A 20,114-nucleotide genomic window follows, 5' to 3' on the forward strand; every position below is an offset into this window, starting at 1 on the left:
CCCCATCAAAACAATAGAGGAGAACGACCTTCAGTCACTTCTCTCGTTAGGAACTCGGTCATTCTGGCCGGGGACCTAAATAGTAAGCATCCTCGCTGGAACTCCCGACAATCAAATATTAGAGGACGGGACTAGACAAGTTAGTAGACAAACTCAACATAGAGGTCACCGCTCCTCTACACCCGACGCGATACCCCTTCCATGACGGCTCACATGACAGACCTGACGTGCTCGACATAGCCCTCTTGAAGAACGTAACACTCCAGTTGCATTCGATAGAGGCGCTATCCGAGCTTGATTCAGACCACAGACCAGTACTAATCCAGCTAGGACCCCCCCAAACCGCGGCAATCCAAACAAAAATATTACCGATTGGAAGCTGTTGGAACAGCGACTAAAATCAGACTCTTCGCAGCTATCCCAAATCCCTGACACCATAGACTCAGCAGAAGCTGCGAAGACCGCCATGTCCCTATTTACTAAACATATAACTCAAGCGTTAGACAATTCGACGAGACAGATCACGGTGTCCCACAGGGATCGTCGTGAACTGCCTCCCGAGATTAGGGATTTAATTAGAAGAAAAAATGCCGCCACTAGAGCCCATGACACAGCACCGACAGACGATAACCGTAGAACGCTACGTAATCTCCAAAGGCAAGTGAGAGAAGCACTCGCTTCCTTTCGAGAGGACGGCTGGGACAGAAACTCTCGTCGCTCTCTCCAACGCACCAGGCATTCTGGTCGTTGCAGAGAGCAATGAAGAGCGACACTGTCTCGGTAATGCCTCCTTTGGTTAGACCAAACCGACCACCCGCTTTCGACGACAGAGAGAAGGCCGAATGTCTAGCAGACAGTTTTGAGAGTCAATGCTCCCCTAGCGACCAACCGAGTGACCCGGGTCACATAGATAAAGTCGATGAGTACGTAGCTCAAAGACTTACGCAACCACCGGTAGACGCCGCGCTAAAGAAACGTCACTTCCGGAAGTGACCGACATCATCCGCGATTCCACGCTAAAAAAGCATCGGGGCCTGATCGCATCACGAATAAGGCCCTGAAAATCCTTCCGCCGCGACTAATTTACTATTGGTCCTCATCTTCAACGCACTACTGAACGGATGCGCGTTCCCGACCAATGGAAAGAGGCCATAGTAATAGGTATTCCGAAACCAGGGAAACCGAAAAACTACCGAGCAGCTACCGGCCGATTAGTCTGCTCAACACTCTCGGAAAAGTCTACGAAAGGATCGTCTTGAATCGGCTCAAACAGGAAGTGGAGAAATTAAAAATCCTCCCCAACCAACAGTTCGGCTTCAGAGCCAAGCACTCCAGCGTCCACCCGGTGCACCGCTCACGGAGCACATCACCAAGGGTATTATAAGCAGACGTCCCCATAAAACGGGTGCAATCTTCTTCGATGTGGCGAAAGCATTCGACAAAGTCTGGCACAACGGCTTGATTTACAAGCTGTTCAACTAAAGCTGTCAGACAGGCTCGTTCACATTATTCGAGCCTACTTGTCGAACCGCTCTTTCCGCTATCGAGTGGAGGGCACCCTATCCTCCCCCCGCCCAATAAGAGCAGGAGTCCCTCAGGGCTCCATCTATCTCCAATTCTTTACTCGTTATACACGAGCGATATCCCGGTTCCAAAAGGACCAACACATCTCGCCCTCTTCGCGGATGACACCGCAGTTTATACCTCATCAAGGTCTCTAGATTACATCATCTCTCGACTCCAGAAAGCAGCCAAAACCTTAGGGAAATGGTTTCGCCAATGGAGAATCGAGATTAATCCAGACAAAAGCACTGCAATTATTTTTTCAGAAATAATCGAGTAGGCATCCCCTCCCGAAAAATTTCCTTGTACGACAGCCCCATTCCTTGGCAGAAAAGGGCCAAATATCTAGGGGTCACTCTGGATAGTTATTTCACTTTCAGACCCCACATTCAGTCAGTTAGAAATAGGGCAGCCTACATCCTAGGTCGCCTATATCCCCTGATCTGCAGTAAAAGTAAACTGTCCCTTAGAAATAAGGTCACACTTTACAAGACCTGCATACTTCCAATCATGTCGTACGCGAGCGCGTGCTTCGCCCACGCCCGTCCCTCAGCCATCAACAAACTGCAAGTGCTGCAAAATAGATTCATGCGCAAAGCCACAGGCGCACCCTGGTACATCAGGAATTCCGACCTCCATAGGGACCTCCGACTTCCTACGGTAGCTGCACACTTCAAGACGATCTCAAAGAGATTTTTCGAGACCGCGACGGTTCATCCCAACCCACTAGTAGTCAAAGCGTGTGACTACTCCCCGTCACCCAACTCCCCGTTAGGCAAGAGGCGTCCAAAAGACGTTCTCCTAGACCCTGACGACATAAAGACAACAGACAACACAGACGCAACGAGCCCCACGACACAAAATCACATTCACACACACCGTCTTCGCCGGCGAAGACGAGGTCCCGTTTCATACACGTCGCTCCGGCGTTCTGCCGTCGGGGGACGTCACGCAATCCAAAATCCAACTCCATCCTCCACAACAACGACGTCCTAAGCCGAGGTCCGGCCTCTTAGAGGCACCCTTGGGACGGGCGTATCCATCATCCGGGCCCTTCGGGCCCGAAGTAAACGGGTAGGTCCCATCGGGCCGCCCACCCCTCCCGGTGACGCTGTAAAAGCCAATAGGGCTAACAGCTTTTGTCAATTCGAAACTAGAGTAAAACGGCTGTCATTATAGTTCGATCGTCGCTGTAGTGCACAACTGTCCGTCGTTTCGCCGTTCCGTGTAGAATATACCGATAGATTAGTAGTAGTAGTAGTTTTATTATTATTACTACTTTTTATTAATAATGGCTCGTACTAAACAAACCGCTCGTAAATCAACCGGTGGTAAGGCACCACGTAAACAGCTAGCCACGAAGGCCGCCCGTAAGAGCGCACCGGCAACCGGAGGAGTGAAGAAGCCTCATCGTTACAGACCCGGTACTGTGGCACTTCGTGAGATCCGTCGCTACCAGAAGAGCACGGAACTTCTCATCCGCAAGCTACCCTTCCAACGTCTAGTACGTGAGATAGCTCAAGATTTCAAGACCGATCTGCGTTTCCAGAGCTCTGCGGTGATGGCTCTGCAGGAGGCTAGCGAGGCGTATCTCGTAGGTCTCTTCGAAGACACGAACCTTTGCGCTATTCACGCTAAACGCGTCACTATTATGCCTAAGGACATCCAGCTAGCAAGAAGGATTCGCGGCGAACGTGCCTAAACGTAGAAGTGTCAATGGTGTTGTTTTTTTATATGTGTATGTACCTAAATAGTTGTGTGTGTGTGTTGTTATAATACTGGAAATTGTATATATATATATATATATATATATATATATACATACACACACATATATTTATAGTTCATCCTACGTATATAAACAACACAACAACGAATATAAAAAAAGGCCCTTTTCAGGGCCGCATATATATCTGAATTAATAAAATAACGTTTCATACGACCGATAACGCCTAAACAACAATATTATGCCTATCTATGAACAATAATATATAATTAGTGAACGGAAAAATATTTTATATACCTAATATAAAATTTATTATGTTACGTATTTATTATTAACCACACACAGCACCAGTATTTAGATCAAATAAATCGATAGATATGTATAAGTAGCAATAACAACATATTAATATAATACGCGTGTAAAAAAATAAAATATTGGACGTAATGTTACGACGAAAGTAAAGTATACAAAATAATAATAATAATAGTATTAATAATTACATGAATTCTGGAAACAAGTCGAAACATGTTAGTCCCCCATCGTGTCGTCGGCTTTACTTTGTAGATGGCAGTTCCAACTACTGCGCAGGTGCCTCTCTTCAGTTTCTTTCTAAGAACGATTGTAAATATGTTTTATTATGTATATGTCTATTTATTTTTTATTCATATTCATATGTATATATAAAATATATTTATAACAAAAAAAAAAAATTTAAGAGAAACATTACTCTAGAGGCACGACGGACAGTGTGTCGCGGGGTCCGGGGAGGGCGATATAGTACCCCGTCCCTCGCCCCGTACATCCACACCACCATCGTACGTTTCCCCCCACCAGTAAACTACCGGTATACACTATAAAAGGAACGCATTTGTATCGGACGATTTTACACACGGAACGACACGCGCGCGCAACGCTATCGTTCGGAACGTTCGAAATCGTAAAGAAGTGAAGAAGAAATAATAATAATCGCAACGACTACATCATCATGACCGGTCGCGGTAAAGGAGGAAAGGGTCTGGGAAAAGGTGGAGCCAAGCGACACAGGAAAGTACTCCGTGATAACATCCAGGGTATCACCAAACCGGCCATACGTCGTCTGGCACGCAGAGGCGGCGTCAAACGTATCTCCGGTCTGATATACGAAGAGACCAGAGGCGTTCTCAAAGTATTCCTAGAGAACGTCATCCGCGACGCCGTCACTTACACCGAGCACGCGAAGAGGAAGACCGTCACAGCCATGGACGTCGTGTACGCCCTGAAGCGACAGGGACGCACCCTATACGGTTTCGGCGGTTAAACGTTCGGCGTGTCTATACGTATATAACCGGCTCCCGACTACGTGATATAAAGCAGAATAGGAACAACAACAACACCAACACCGACACCGACACCGACACCGACAACATCATCATGACGATATCATCTCATCGTCACGAAGAATAAACTGATGAAATGTCGTCTTGTCAATATATATACATGTGTATATATATATACGTCTCGCGTGTGACTGAGTGACCGATCGAGCGAGTGCCTGTGCCTGTGCCGATTCTTCTCCGCCCGACTGCCCGACTGGAATAATATTATACGAATATAAATTTTCTCTTCTCGCTTTATATCATGTGTCATCGGAAATATTTTTGTTTTTTAAAAAAAAGGCCCTTTTCAGGGCCGCATATGTATCCGTTAAAATATATTATTCACAATAGTGAATATCTATCTGTAATACGAGTTTCAACGACGGAATAATATAAAATGGATGATAGGTATAGGTGGTGGTGGTAGGTGGTGCCGAACCGAACCTATCTAGTTTGATTTCAAATTCAACTTACTAAAATCTACTCTCACGACGACAAACACAGTAAACGAACACATTATTAACTCTCATATCATAACACTAATAAATACATATATTTTATTATTGTTATTATTATTATTATTATTATATGAATTTATATTTATCTACTAATCGCCAACTCATACAAGGTATATCTTAAGGGGGTATATTATTTAATTATGTAATTACTTAATTAATTATTTGATTATGTTATTATTCTACGAATTTATATACATAATATATATATATATATATACACTCGTATATAGGTGCATACTTTTATTATAATTCTTCTCTGAATACAATTCATATTTTCTTATCCCTCCGAATATACGTAATATGTATCGATGTATTTATTATGTATATCAAACGGACATCCCATCGATGTACCTACAATATATAAATATTATTATTAATTAATTTAACATTTTAAATAAATTGAGGTGATCGATGATACTACCACAACCACACTAACAACAACAACAACTACTACTACAACCATCGTCATTTCGATAATCGTATCATCATAATATTCATCTTCTATTATACAATCAATTATATAATAAAATTAACGTCCTGTTATTATTATTATCTAATATTAATATAAAAACGACGACGACGACGACGACCACTACGAAGACGACGATGATGATGCATTCATTCGCCTTTGCTTCTCGCCATACTCTAGCCTCCTAGTGTGTGTTTTACGAGACCAGACTTCGATGCCGCATAAACCGTTCATAAATCATAACAGACGATGATTATGTTATCAGGGTATTGGAGTGATGTCTTCGTTTTCAATTAATCGATATTACATTAGATTATAAGGTATTCTAAATGAAAAAAACTTTTAAACGAGACCTTAGGTACGTCCCGAATGATATATCGAATTCAAACGTCTATTAATCTATGCTATCTACGTTAATTATGTAATTCATTGTTGATATTGAGAGTCAGGTTTAAGATTAATCATATCGCATCTTTGAATTTAAATAAACATATATATTATATTAAATAAAACGTATAAAACGGATGGATGTTAGTGAAAAGTTAGAAGTGTTCGTACGTGAAAATGTTTAGCGACAACGCGGTTCTCCTACGGTATATTCGACGTTCATGAATCCACTAGCGACCTCTGCGGCGAAACGAGTTCGTATATCTTCTCTCGCTCATTATTACGTATAATAAAAGTCGTCGTCACGCGTCCACTTTCGTGTTCGTATAAAATAAAATAACATTTTATTTTATTTTCTTTTGCTTTTCGTTTTGTCTGTCTGTCTGTCTGTCTGTCTGTCAGTCAGTCTTATTGTTAGTTGTGTTCCGTAAACTGTGTGTGTGTTCGTTTTAAAAGAAGTAAAATGGCAGATACCGCAGTAGCATCCGAAACTCCAGCTCCGGCTACACCGGCGAAGAAACCGAAAGCGGCAGCGGCCGCAGCGGCCGCCGCCGCCGCCGCAGCGGCTGGATCGAAGAAACCTAAGGCTAAACCTACGCATCCTAAAACCGCTGAAATGGTCAACAACGCCATTAAAGAGTTGAAGGAGCGCAGCGGTTCATCGTTACAGGCCATCAAGAAATACATCGCCGCTCAATACAAAGTCGATACAGAGAAATTGGCACCGTTCATAAGAAAATATCTTAAGAGCGCCGTCGAATCCGGTGCCCTAATACAGACAAAGGGAAAGGGTGCTTCTGGTTCTTTCAAATTGGAATCTAAATCATCGGCAGCAAAGAAACCCTCATCGTCGGGAGGTGGCGGTAAGGCCAGCGGCGGTGGTCCCGCCGGAGGCGGTAGGGCTGCAGCATCTTCGGCATCGGCTAAATCTAAGAAGCCGCCGCCACGGCATCGGCAGTGGCCGCGAAGGAGGTAAGAAAGGCGGTACCGCAGCTTCGTCCGCTGCGTCTTCACCATCTAAAGCTAAAGCATCGGCGGCGGCGGCTAGGATAAGAAAGCGGCCGCAGCCCGCAGCCGCGGCTGCCAAAAAGAAGCCAGCTGCTGCTAAGAAAGGTTCCGCATCCGCCAACGCCTCTGCCGCATCCTCAGCGGCAGCGTCTAAGGCCAAAGGAGCAGCATCCAAGGCCAAGAAGAGCGCCAAACCTCCCACTAAGAAACCAAAAGCCCCGAAACCGAAGAAAGCAGCCGCCGGTACCCCGAAATCGAAACCCGCAGCTAAGAAAGCAGCAGCGAAAAAGTAATAATTTTTTTTTAATATTACTTTATCTATCGCGTAAATCAGCGACGGCGGCGGCAGCATCGGCACCGTGAGTTTGAGCGTCATCTTCGATTCCGTTCAATGATGATGATGATGATGATGATGATGATGTTGATACGCGGGACCCGGGGTTGTTGTTGTTGTTGTTGATATTAGTGTGTTTGTATATTTGAATATCAAGTCGTCGTATAGAATTACGATAGAATCGAAAATTTTTTATATTGATATATATAATAATAAATAACGATCATCATAACAACTTGATTCAATTGGAAATTGTCAAGCCGAATGTACATAGGTTATTAATTATGTTCAGTTTTTGTGTGTGAAACATTCTTAAATATCGATATCACACACACACCGCCCACGCACACACACACCGACGGCATCGCACTGTCTCTCCGTGCCCCCATACACTACAACGTTCGAAGAATCGACGAGAGTGACGTTCATCTTACTAGCACACGTCGCAGATACGAAAGAAAGCAAAAGAAAAATAAATAAAGCCCTTTTCAGGGCTAACATATGTTTCATTATGAACCCAATGGTGTGTTCTCGTTTTCCAACTGACAAAGATCGTCTTAAATATAACAGATAGATAGATAACATATAGATAGATACAGATAGATAGATAGATAGATAGATTAGATATGTATAATCAGAAATAATAGTATGTACGAAAATAGCGTACAATTCAATAATAATATTTATAATCTGAGATAACGTCAGTATTAAACATACTCATTCGTGTTATATAAATATGATGATATATTATGAAAAATATTAGTTACATTGCAATAATAATAATAATAATAATAATGAAAACATAATTATAATAATCTCATAACTATCATCATCATCACTATGTAAGCTCCCTATCACTTGCAATATTTTTCTTTTACCTCAGTTTAGTTTTGGAAACCCCTCCCCACTCCACGTCTACTTTAGCTCGTTATTCGTCTATATCCCCACCAGTACGTGTAGAAGTATAACCGATCGAGGCGACCTACAAAATTTTTATATATACGTCGACTCTCTGTCCGTCGTGTGTATAATAATAATAGGTGTTTCGTTCGTTCGTTCGTTCGTTATATTTTTTCGACTAAACCGTTAATAACATTCTATATTAACAACAATGTCTGGACGTGGTAAGGTGGCAAAGTTAAGGGAAGGCAAAGTCTCGTTCTAACCGTGCGGGTCTACAGTTTCCTGTGGGTCGTATACACAGATTGTTGAGAAAAGGTAACTACGCGGAGCGCGTCGGTGCCGGTGCTCCCGTTTATCTCGCTGCCGTTATGGAATATCTTGCAGCTGAAGTTCTCGAGTTGGCCGGTAACGCTGCCAGAGACAACAAGAAGACCAGAATCATACCTAGACATCTTCAGCTAGCCATAAGGAACGACGAAGAGTTGAACAAGCTTCTATCGGGTGTGACGATAGCTCAGGGAGGTGTACTACCAACATCCAGGCCGTATTACTGCCAAGAAAACGGAGAAGAAGGCCTAAATGACAGCCAGCCCCCCTCACATTAACCATCGTCGTCAACATCATCGGACAGCGCACCATCGTGTCATCACTATACAGACAGATACAGAATCATACAGAGATGTATGAAAAAATAATAACAACAACAACAACACATCTTCATTACTCGCACTAACCGACTCATTCTTCTTGTGAAGTAATAGTGCATGTCAGTATTTTTATATTACTGATAATATAGAGAGAGAGTGAGAAGTGTTTCTTATAGGGAATGGGGATGATGTGATGTTTGTTTATTTATTTATTTTTTTTTTTGTATGTATATAGTCATACATCCAAAGATGTTTTTAAAAGGCCCTTTTCAGGGCCACAAAATAAATCGTTGTTTAACGTATATGTATTTTATATATATATACGAACAGTTCCAACGATACGAGACGTCGTCAATTATAATAAAATATATATTTATTATCGTTTTACGTATTCATATAATTAAGAAATTGCCTACGCTCAGTATATAATTATATATGACTTTATGAAAAACAAATTAAATAACAAAGAATAATCTACTTTGTACCGATGATCTGCTTAATGCGATTATTATTATTATTATTATTACTAATTTAAAATTTAACAAAAGATCACAAAGCATTTAATAAAACCGAAAACTAATTTGTGTTAATTACATTTTAATTAATAAGAATATATATGTATATAATAAATTAAATAATAATAGGAAACACCGATATTCGCATACTGACTGAACTATTTTTGAGATATTGTTATTATAAAACTTATAACTTACATTGTGTCATTTATATTTTGGCAACATGGTTATTTTTGATATTGTTATTATTTTATTTTTTCATGACTCTCCTACCGCCGACGAAGAAACTAGGAATTCGCCCAGCCCCCCCCCCCCCCCCAACGTATAATTCACTTCGGACCCCATCGTCGAAACCGCTTCCCATTGGTCGGCGGGGACGAGCGTGCTCGATACACACGTATCGGCTTGAACATAAAAATAATAATAGTAGCAAATTTCTGTGAAATTTTTTGAACACAAGCGTCTTGTACTTCGTACGCGCGCACTGCTGGAATCACTTCGCATCGATAATTATATCGTAAGATTATTCGGTTGTTGTTGTTGTTGTTGTCGTCGTTATTATAATTGAAGATGCCGCCTAAAACGAGCGGTAAGGCAGCCAAGAAATCCGGCAAAGCCCAAAGAACATCTCCAAATCGGACAAGAAGAAGAAGCACAAGAGGAGGAGAGCTACGCTATTTACATCTACAAAGTTCTGAAGCAGGTGCATCCCGACACCGGTATCTCAAGTAAGGCCATGTCTATCATGAACTCCTTCGTGAACGATATATTCGAACGCATCGCCGCCGAAGCATCACGTCTCGCGCACTACAACAAGAGATCCACCATTACATCGAGGGAGGTTCAGACGTCCGTGAGACTGTTGCTGCCCGGCGAGTTGGCCAAGCACGCCGTCAGTGAAGGGACCAAAGCCGTCACTAAGTACACCAGTTCCAAGTGAAATGTTTCGTTATTAAATAACGAAAAAAAAAAAACGTTATAACATCATCATAAAACAACACTTATAATAATTATCACCTATCATATAGGAGGTGTATATGTGATTTTATAAGATTATAAAAAAAGGCCCTTTTCAGGGCCACAAAATGATTCCCATAAAATAATAATAATAATTATATTATTATTAATAAGTTTCAACACATCGAACGATCATCCAGCTCGATATTATTCTTTCAATACATTAAAATATAGTTAGTTGCTTAATATATATCATTATAATATATTGTATGTATTAAAGACTGATCGTCGACTTACGATATGTATGTATATGATAAAATCTGTATAACTATAATATCAATATGGATACGTAGAAGATATTCTAGAATATAGATATAATTGAATAGAGTAATGAGTTGATCGTGTCGTTTTTAAAAATTCTATATAATTTGTGTGTATATATATAATACTTAAGACGATCAAAATTATTACAAAACGACAACTACTATACTACTCATAATGCTAATTACGAAGACGACGGTGTCGATTTAGTGACTAGAAGCCGAAACCGAACGCCTCGAACGATCCCCGCCGACCGCCTCCGGAGTACGTATATAAGAGCCCGTCGGTTTTAAAACGGCTGTCATTATAGTTCGATCGTCGCTGTAGTGCACAACTGTCCGTCGTTTCGCCGTTCCGTGTAGAATTTACCGATAGATTAGTAGTAGTAGTAGTAGTTTTATTATTATTACTACTTTTTATTAATAATGGCTCGTACTAAACAAACCGCTCGTAAATCAACCGGTGGTAAGGCACCACGTAAACAGCTAGCCACGAAGGCCGCCCGTAAGAGCGCACCGGCAACCGGAGGAGTGAAGAAGCCTCATCGTTACAGACCCGGTACTGTGGCACTTCGTGAGATCCGTCGCTACCAGAAGAGCACGGAACTTCTCATCCGCAAGCTACCCTTCCAACGTCTAGTACGTGAGATAGCTCAAGATTTCAAGACCGATCTGCGTTTCCAGAGCTCTGCGGTGATGGCTCTGCAGGAGGCTAGCGAGGCGTATCTCGTAGGTCTCTTCGAAGACACGAACCTTTGCGCTATTCACGCTAAACGCGTCACTATTATGCCTAAGGACATCCAGCTAGCAAGAAGGATTCGCGGCGAACGTGCCTAAACGTAGAAGTGTCAATGGTGTTGTTTTTTTATATGTGTATGTACCTAAATAGTTGTGTGTGTGTGTTGTTATAATACTGGAATTGTATATATATATATATATTATATATATATATATATACATACACACACATATATTTATAGTTCATCCTACGTATATAAACAACACAACAACGAATATAAAAAAGGCCCTTTTCAGGGCCGCATATATATCTGAATTAATAAAATAACGTTTCATACGACCGATAACGTCTAAACAACAATATTATGCCTATCTTTGAACAATAATAATATATAATTAGTGAACGGAGAAATATTTTATATACCTAATATAAAATTTATTATGTTACGTATTTATTATTAACACACACAGCACCAGTATTTAGATCAAATAAATCGATAGATATGTATAAGTAGCAATAACAACATATTAATATAATACGCGTGTAAAAAAATAAAATATTGGACGTAATGTTACGACGAAAGTAAAGTATACAAAATAATATAATAATAGTATTAATAATTACATGAATTCTGGAAACAAGTCGAAACATGTTAGTCCCCCATCGTGTCGTCGGCTTTACTTTGTAGATGGCAGTTCCAACTACTGCGCAGGTGCCTCTCTTCAGTTTCTTTCTAAGAACGATTGTAAATATGTTTTATTATGTATATGTCTATTTATTTTTTATTCATATTCATATGTATATTAAAATAATATATTTATATACTATTTATAACAAAAAAAATTTAAGAGAAACATTACTCTAGAGGCACGACGGACAGTGTGTCGCGGGGTCCGGGGAGGGCGATATAGTACCCCGTCCCTCGCCCCGTACATCCACACCACCACATCGTACGTTTCCCCCCACCAGTAAACTACCGATACACTATAAAAGGAACGCATTTGTATCAGACGATTTTACACACGGAACGACACGCGCGCGCAACGCTATCGTTCGGAACGTTCGAAATCGTAAAGAAGTGAAGAAGAAATAATAATAATCGCAACGACTACATCATCATGACCGGTCGCGGTAAAGGAGGAAAGGGTCTGGGAAAAGGTGGAGCCAAGCGACACAGGAAAGTACTCCGTGATAACATCCAGGGTATCACCAAACCGGCCATACGTCGTCTGGCACGCAGAGGCGGCGTCAACGTATCTCCGGTCTGATATACGAAGAGACCAGAGGCGTTCTCAAAGTATTCCTAGAGAACGTCATCCGCGACGCCGTCACGTACACCGAGCACGCGAAGAGGAAGACCGTCACAGCCATGGACGTCGTGTACGCCCTGAAGCGACAGGGACGCACCCTATACGGTTTCGGCGGTTAAACGTTCGCGCGTGTCTATACGTATATAACCGGCTCCCGACTACGTGATATAAAGCAGAAGAGGAACACAACAACACCAACACCACACCAACACCAACACCAACACCGACACCGACAACATCATCATGACGATATCATCTCATCGTCACGAATAATAAGTGAAGAAATGTCGTCTTGTCAATATATACATGTGTATATATATATATATATACGTCTCGCGTGTGACTGAGTGACCGATCGAGCGAGTGCCTGTGCCTGTGCCGATTCTTCTCCGCCCGACTGGAATATAAATTTTTCTCTTCTCGCTTTATATCATGTGTCATCGGAAATATTTTTGTTTTTTAAAAAAAGGCCCTTTTCAGGGCCGCATATGTATCCGTTAAATATATTATTCACAATAGTGAATATCGAATACGAGTTTCAACGACGGAATAATATAAAATGGATGATAGGTATAGGTGGTGCCCGAACTCCACCTATCTAGTTGGATTTCAAATTCAACTTACTAAAATCTACTCTCACGACGACAAACACAGTAAACGAACACATTATTAACTCTCATATATATAACACTAATAATACATATATTATTATTGTTATTATTATTATTATTATTATATATGAATTTATATTATCTACTAATCGCCAACTCATACAAGGTATATCTTAAGGGGGTATATTATTTAATTATGTAATTACTTAATTAATTATTTGATTATGTTATTATTCTACGAATTTATATACATAATATATATATACACTCGTATATAGGTGCATACTTTTATTATAATTCTTCTCTGAATACAATTCATATTTTCTTATCCCTCCGAATATATGTAATATGTATCGATGTATTTATTATGTATATCAAACGGACATCCCACGATGTACCTATATAAATATTATTATTAATTAATTTAACATTTTAAATAAATTGAGGTGATCGATGATACTACCACAACCACACTAACAACAACACAACTACTACTACTACTACAACCATCGTCATTTCGATAATCGTATCATCATAATATTCATCTTCTATTACAATCAATTATATAATAAAATTAACGTCCTGTTATATTATTATCTAATAATAATTAAAACGACGACGACGACGACGACGACCACTACGAAGACGACGACGATGATGATGCATTCATTCGCCTTTGCTTCTCGCCATACTCTAGCCTCCTAGTGTGTGTTTTACGAGACCAGACTTCGATGCCGCATAAACCGTTCATAAATCATAACAGACGATGATTATGTTATCAGGGTATTGGAGTGATGTCTTCGTTTTCAATTAATCGATATTACATTAGATTATAAGGTATTCTAAATGAGAAAAATAACTTTTAAACGAGACCTTAGGTACGTCCCGAATGATATATCGAATTCAAACGTCTATTAATCTATGCTATCTACGTTAATTATGTAATTCATTGTTGATATTGAGAGTCAGGTTTAAGATTAATCATATTGCATCTTTGAATTTAAATAAACATATATATTATATTAAATAAAACGTATAAAACGGATGGATGTTAGTGAAAAGTTAGAAGTGTTCGTACGTGAAAATGTTTAGCGACAACGCGGTTCTCCTTACGGTATATTCGACGTTCATGAATCCACTAGCGACCTCTGCGGCGAAACGAGTTCGTATATCTTCTCTCGCTCATTATTACGTATAATAAAAGTCGTCGTCACGCGTCCACTTTCGTGTTCGTATAAAATAAAATAACATTTTTATTTTATTTTCTTTTTGCTTTTCGTTTTGTCTGTCTGTCTGTCTGTCTGTCTGTCAGTCAGTCTTATTGTTAGTTGTGTTCCGTAAACTGTGTGTGTGTTCGTTTTAAAAAGAAGTAAAATGGCAGATACCGCAGTAGCATCCGAAACTCCAGCTCCGGCTACACCGGCGAAGAAACCGAAAGCGGCAGCGGCCGCAGCGGCCGCCGCCGCCGCCGCAGCGGCTGGATCGAAGAAACCTAAGGCTAAACCTACGCATCCTAAAACCGCTGAAATGGTCAACAACGCCATTAAAGAGTTGAAGGAGCGCAGCGGTTCATCGTTACAGGCCATCAAGAAATACATCGCCGCTCAATACAAAGTCGATACAGAGAAATTGGCACCGTTCATAAGAAAATATCTTAAGAGCGCCGTCGAATCCGGTGCCCTAATACAGACAAAGGGAAAGGGTGCTTCTGGTTCTTTCAAATTGGAATCTAAATCATCGGCAGCAAAGAAACCCTCATCGTCGGGAGGTGGCGGTAAGGCCAGCGGCGGTGGTCCCGCCGGAGGCGGTAGGGCTGCAGCATCTTCGGCATCGGCTAAATCTAAGAAAGCCGCCGCCACGGCATCGGCAGTGGCCGCGAAGGGAGGTAAGAAAGGCGGTACCGCAGCTTCGTCCGCTGCGTCTTCACCATCTAAAGCTAAAGCATCGGCGGCGGCGGCTAGGGATAAGAAAGCGGCCGCAGCCGCAGCCGCGGCTGCCAAAAAGAAGCCAGCTGCTGCTAAGAAAGGTTCCGCATCCGCCAACGCCTCTGCCGCATCCTCAGCGGCAGCGTCTAAGGCCAAAGGAGCAGCATCCAAGGCCAAGAAGAGCGCCAAACCTCCCACTAAGAAACCAAAAGCCCCGAAACAAGAAAGCAGCCGCCGGTACCCCGAAATCGAAACCCAGCTAAGAAAGCAGCAGCAGCGAAAAAGTAATAATTTTTTTTTAATATTACTTTATCTATCGCGTAAATCAGCGACGGCGGCGGCAGCATCGGCACCGTGAGTTTGAGCGTCATCTTCGATTCCGTTCAATGATGATGATGATGATGATGATGATGTTGATACGCGGGACCCGGGGGTTGTTGTTGTTGTTGTTGATATTAGTGTGTTTGTATATTTGAATATCAAAGTCGTCGTATAGAATTACGATAGAATCGAAAATTATTATTTATTTGATATAATAATAATAATAATAACGATCATCATAACAACTTGATTCAATTGGAAATTGTCAAGCCGAATGTACATAGGTTATTAATTATGTTCAGTTTTTGTGTGTGAAACATTCTTAAATATCATCGATATCACACACACACACGCCCACGCACACACACACCGACGGCATCGCACTGTCTCTCCGTGCCCCCATACACTACAACGTTCGAAGAATCGACGAGAGTGACGTTCATCTTACTAGCACACGTCGCAGATACGAAAGAAAGCAAAAGAAAAATAAATAAAAAGCCCTTTTCAGGGCTAACATATGTTTCATTATGAACCCAATGGTGTGTTCTCGTTTTCCAACTGACAAAGATCGTCTTAAATAATATACAGATAGATAGATATACATATAGATAGATATACAGATAGATAGATAGATAGATAGATTAGATATGTATAATCAGAAATAATAGTATGTACGAAAATAGCGTACAATTCAATAATAATAATTTAATCTGAGAATAACGTCAGTATTAAACATACTCATTCGTGTTATAATAAATATGATGATATTATGAAAAATATTAGTTACATTGCAATAATAATAATAATAATAATAATGAAAACATAATTATAATAATCTCATAACTATCATCATCATCACTATGTAAGCTCCCTATCACTTGCAATATTTTTCTTTTACCTCAGTTTAGTTTTGGAAACCCCTCCCCACTCCACGTCTACTTTAGCTCGTTATTCGTCTATATCCCCACCAGTACGTGTAGAAGTATAAACGATCGAGGCGACCTACAAAATTTTATATATACGTCGACTCTCTGTCCGTCGTGTGTATAATAATAATAGGTGTTTCGTTCGTTCGTTCGTTCGTTATATTTTTTCGACTAAACCGTTAATAACATTCTATATTAACAACAATGTCTGGACGTGGTAAAGGTGGCAAAGTTAAGGGAAAGGCAAAGTCTCGTTCTAACCGTGCGGGTCTACAGTTTCCTGTGGGTCGTATACACAGATTGTTGAGAAAGGTAACTACGCGGAGCGCGTCGGTGCCGGTGCTCCCGTTTATCTCGCTGCCGTTATGGAATATCTTGCAGCTGAAGTTCTCGAGTTGGCCGGTAACGCTGCCAGAGACAACAAGAAGACCAGAATCATACCTAGACATCTTCAGCTAGCCATAAGGAACGACGAAGAGTTGAACAAGCTTCTATCGGGTGTGACGATAGCTCAGGGAGGTGTACTACCAAACATCCAGGCCGTATTACTGCCAAAGAAAACGGAGAAGAAGGCCTAAATGACAGCCAGCCCCCCTCACATTAACCATCGTCGTCAACATCATCGGACAGCGCACCATCGTGTCATCACTATATACAGACAGATACAGAATCATACAGAGATGTATGAAAAAATAATAACAACAACAACAACAACATCTTCATTACTCGCACTAACCGACTCATTCTTCTTGTGAAGTAATAGTGCATGTCAGTATTTTTATATTACTGATAATATAGAGAGAGTGAGAAGTGTTTCTTATAGGGAATGGGGATGATGTGATGTTTGTTTATTTATTTTATTTTTTTTTTTTGTATGTATATAGTCATACATCCAAATGATGTTTTAAAAGGCCCTTTTCAGGGCCACAAAATAAATCGTTGTTTAACGTATATGTATTTTATATATATATACGAACAGTTCCAACGATACGAGACGTCGTCAATTATAATAAAATATATATTTATTATCGTTTTACGTATTCATATAATTAAGAAATTGCCTACGCTCAGTATATAATTATATATGACTTTATGAAAAACAAATTAAATAACAAAGAATAATCTACTTTTGTAAGCCGATGATCTGCTTAATGCGATTATTATTATTATTATTATTACTAAATTTAAAATTTAACAAAAAGATCACAAAGCATTTAATAAAACCGAAAACTAATTTGTGTTAATTACATTTTAATTAATAAGAATATATATGTATATAATAAATTAAATAATAATAGGAAACACCGATATTCGCATACTGACTGAACTATTTTTGAGATATTGTTATTATAAAACTTATAACTTACATTGTGTCATTTATATTTTGGCAACATGGTTATTTTTGATATTGTTATTATTTTATTTTTTCATGACTCTCCTACCGCCGACGAAGAAACTAGGAATTCGCCCAGCCCCCCCCCCCCCCCCCCAACGTATAATTCACTTCGGACCCCATCGTCGAAACCGCTTCCCATTGGTCGGCGGGGACGAGCGTGCTCGATACACACGTATCGGCTTGAACATAAAAATAATAAATAGTAGCAAATTTCTGTGAAATTTTTTGAACACAAGCGTCTTGTACTTCGTACCGCGCGCACTGCTGAATCACTTCGCATCGATAATTATATCGTAAGATTATTCGGTTGTTGTTGTTGTTGTTGTCGTCGTTATTATAATTGAAGATGCCGCCTAAAACGAGCGGTAAGGCAGCCAAGAAATCCGGCAAAGCCCAAAAGAACATCTCCAAATCGGACAAGAAGAAGAAGAAGCACAAGAGGAAGGAGAGCTACGCTATTTACATCTACAAAGTTCTGAAGCAGGTGCATCCCGACACCGGTATCTCAAGTAAGGCCATGTCTATCATGAACTCCTTCGTGAACGATATATTCGAACGCATCGCCGCCGAAGCATCACGTCTCGCGCACTACAACAAGAGATCCACCATTACATCGAGGGAGGTTCAGACGTCCGTGAGACTGTTGCTGCCCGGCGAGTTGGCCAAGCACGCCGTCAGTGAAGGGACCAAAGCCGTCACTAAGTACACCAGTTCCAAGTGAAATGTTTCGTTATTAAATAACGAAAAAAAAAAAACGTTATAACATCATCATAAAACAACACTTATAATAATTATCACCTATCATATAGGAGGTGTATATGTGATTTTATAAGATTATAAAAAAGGCCCTTTTCAGGGCCACAAAATGATTCCCATAAAATAATAATAATTATATTATTATTAATATAAGTTTCAACACATCGAACGATCATCCAGCTCGATATTATTCTTTCAATACATTAAAATATAGTTAGTTGCTTAATATATATCATTATAATATATTGTATGTATTAAAGAACTGATCGTCGACTTACGATATGTATGTATATGATAAATCTGTATAACTATAATATCAATATGGATACGTAGAAGATATTCTAGAATATAGATATAATTGAATAGAGTAATGAGTTGATCGTGTCGTTTTTAAAAATTCTATATAATTTGTGTGTATATATATATACTTAAGACGATCAAAATTATTACAAAACGACAACTACTATACTACTCATAATGCTAATTACGAAGACGACGGTGTCGATTTAGTGACTAGAAGCCGAAACCCGAACGCCTCGAACGATCCCCGCCGACCGCCTCCGGAGTACGTATATAAGAGCCCGTCGGTTTTAAAACGGCTGTCATTATAGTTCGATCGTCGCTGTAGTGCACAACTGTCCGTCGTTTCGCCGTTCCGTGTAGAATTTACCGATAGATTAGTAGTAGTAGTAGTAGTTTTATTATTATTACTACTTTTTATTAATAATGGCTCGTACTAACAAACCGCTCGTAAATCAACCGGTGGTAAGGCACCACGTAAACAGCTAGCCACGAAGGCCGCCCGTAAGAGCGCACCGGCAACCGGAGGAGTGAAGAAGCCTCATCGTTACAGACCCGGTACTGTGGCACTTCGTGAGATCCGTCGCTACCAGAAGAGCACGGAACTTCTCATCCGCAAGCTACCCTTCCAACGTCTAGTACGTGAGATAGCTCAAGATTTCAAGACCGATCTGCGTTTCCAGAGCTCTGCGGTGATGGCTCTGCAGGAGGCTAGCGAGGCGTATCTCGTAGGTCTCTTCGAAGACACGAACCTTTGCGCTATTCACGCTAAACGCGTCACTATTATGCCTAAGGACATCCAGCTAGCAAGAAGGATTCGCGGCGAACGTGCCTAAACGTAGAAGTGTCAATGGTGTTGTTTTTTTATATGTGTATGTACCTAAATAGTTGTGTGTGTGTGTTGTTATAATACTGGAAATTGTATATATATATATATATATATATATATATATATACATACACACACATATATTTATAGTTCATCCTACGTATATAAACAACACAACAACGAATATAAAAAAGGCCCTTTTCAGGGCCGCATATATATCTGAATTAATAAATAACGTTTCATACGACCGATAACGTCTAAACAACAATATTATGCCTATCTTTGAACAATAATAATAT

General features: G+C 40.3%; 4 protein-coding genes and 3 pseudogenes across 4 annotated transcripts; all 7 read left to right on the top strand.

Annotated features, from left to right (window-relative positions):
* Positions 1–2,834: 2,834 nt before the first annotated feature.
* Positions 2,835–3,353, top strand: LOC133320543 (histone H3). The gene has a single exon (XM_061529136.1). The coding sequence runs from the start codon at positions 2,855–2,857 to the stop codon at positions 3,263–3,265; it is 411 nt and encodes a 136-aa protein (XP_061385120.1). The 5' UTR covers positions 2,835–2,854; the 3' UTR covers positions 3,266–3,353.
* Positions 3,354–4,189: 836 nt separating this feature from the next.
* Positions 4,190–12,871, top strand: LOC133320545 (uncharacterized). The gene is given in 6 exon segments (XM_061529138.1): positions 4,190–4,567; positions 7,715–7,739; positions 8,504–8,515; positions 11,129–11,464; positions 12,551–12,689; positions 12,692–12,871. Coding segments are annotated over 6 exon segments (984 nt in total). The 5' UTR covers positions 4,190–4,274; the 3' UTR covers position 12,871.
* Positions 9,929–10,486, top strand: LOC133320544 (histone H2B-like). Its single transcript, XM_061529137.1, is given in 3 exon segments — positions 9,929–10,041; positions 10,044–10,085; positions 10,088–10,486. Coding segments are annotated over 3 exon segments (366 nt in total). The 5' UTR covers positions 9,929–9,995; the 3' UTR covers positions 10,366–10,486.
* A 1,213-nt stretch (positions 12,872–14,084) lies between the features above and the next one.
* Positions 14,085–15,575, top strand: LOC133320566 (histone H1B-like; annotated as a pseudogene).
* Positions 15,576–16,642: 1,067 nt separating this feature from the next.
* On the top strand, positions 16,643–17,644 carry LOC133320567 (histone H2A-like; annotated as a pseudogene).
* A 560-nt stretch (positions 17,645–18,204) lies between these two features.
* LOC133320560 (histone H2B) lies at positions 18,205–18,714 on the top strand. The gene has a single exon (XM_061529197.1). It carries the CDS (start codon positions 18,277–18,279, stop codon positions 18,649–18,651), a length of 375 nt encoding a protein of 124 aa, XP_061385181.1. The 5' UTR covers positions 18,205–18,276; the 3' UTR covers positions 18,652–18,714.
* Positions 18,715–19,409: 695 nt separating this feature from the next.
* Positions 19,410–19,895, top strand: LOC133320570 (histone H3-like; annotated as a pseudogene).
* Positions 19,896–20,114: the final 219 nt, after the last annotated feature.

The sequence above is a fragment of the Danaus plexippus genome (genome assembly GCF_018135715.1).
Source record: "Danaus plexippus chromosome 29 unlocalized genomic scaffold, MEX_DaPlex mxdp_37, whole genome shotgun sequence".
Classification (NCBI taxonomy): domain Eukaryota; kingdom Metazoa; phylum Arthropoda; class Insecta; order Lepidoptera; family Nymphalidae; genus Danaus; species Danaus plexippus.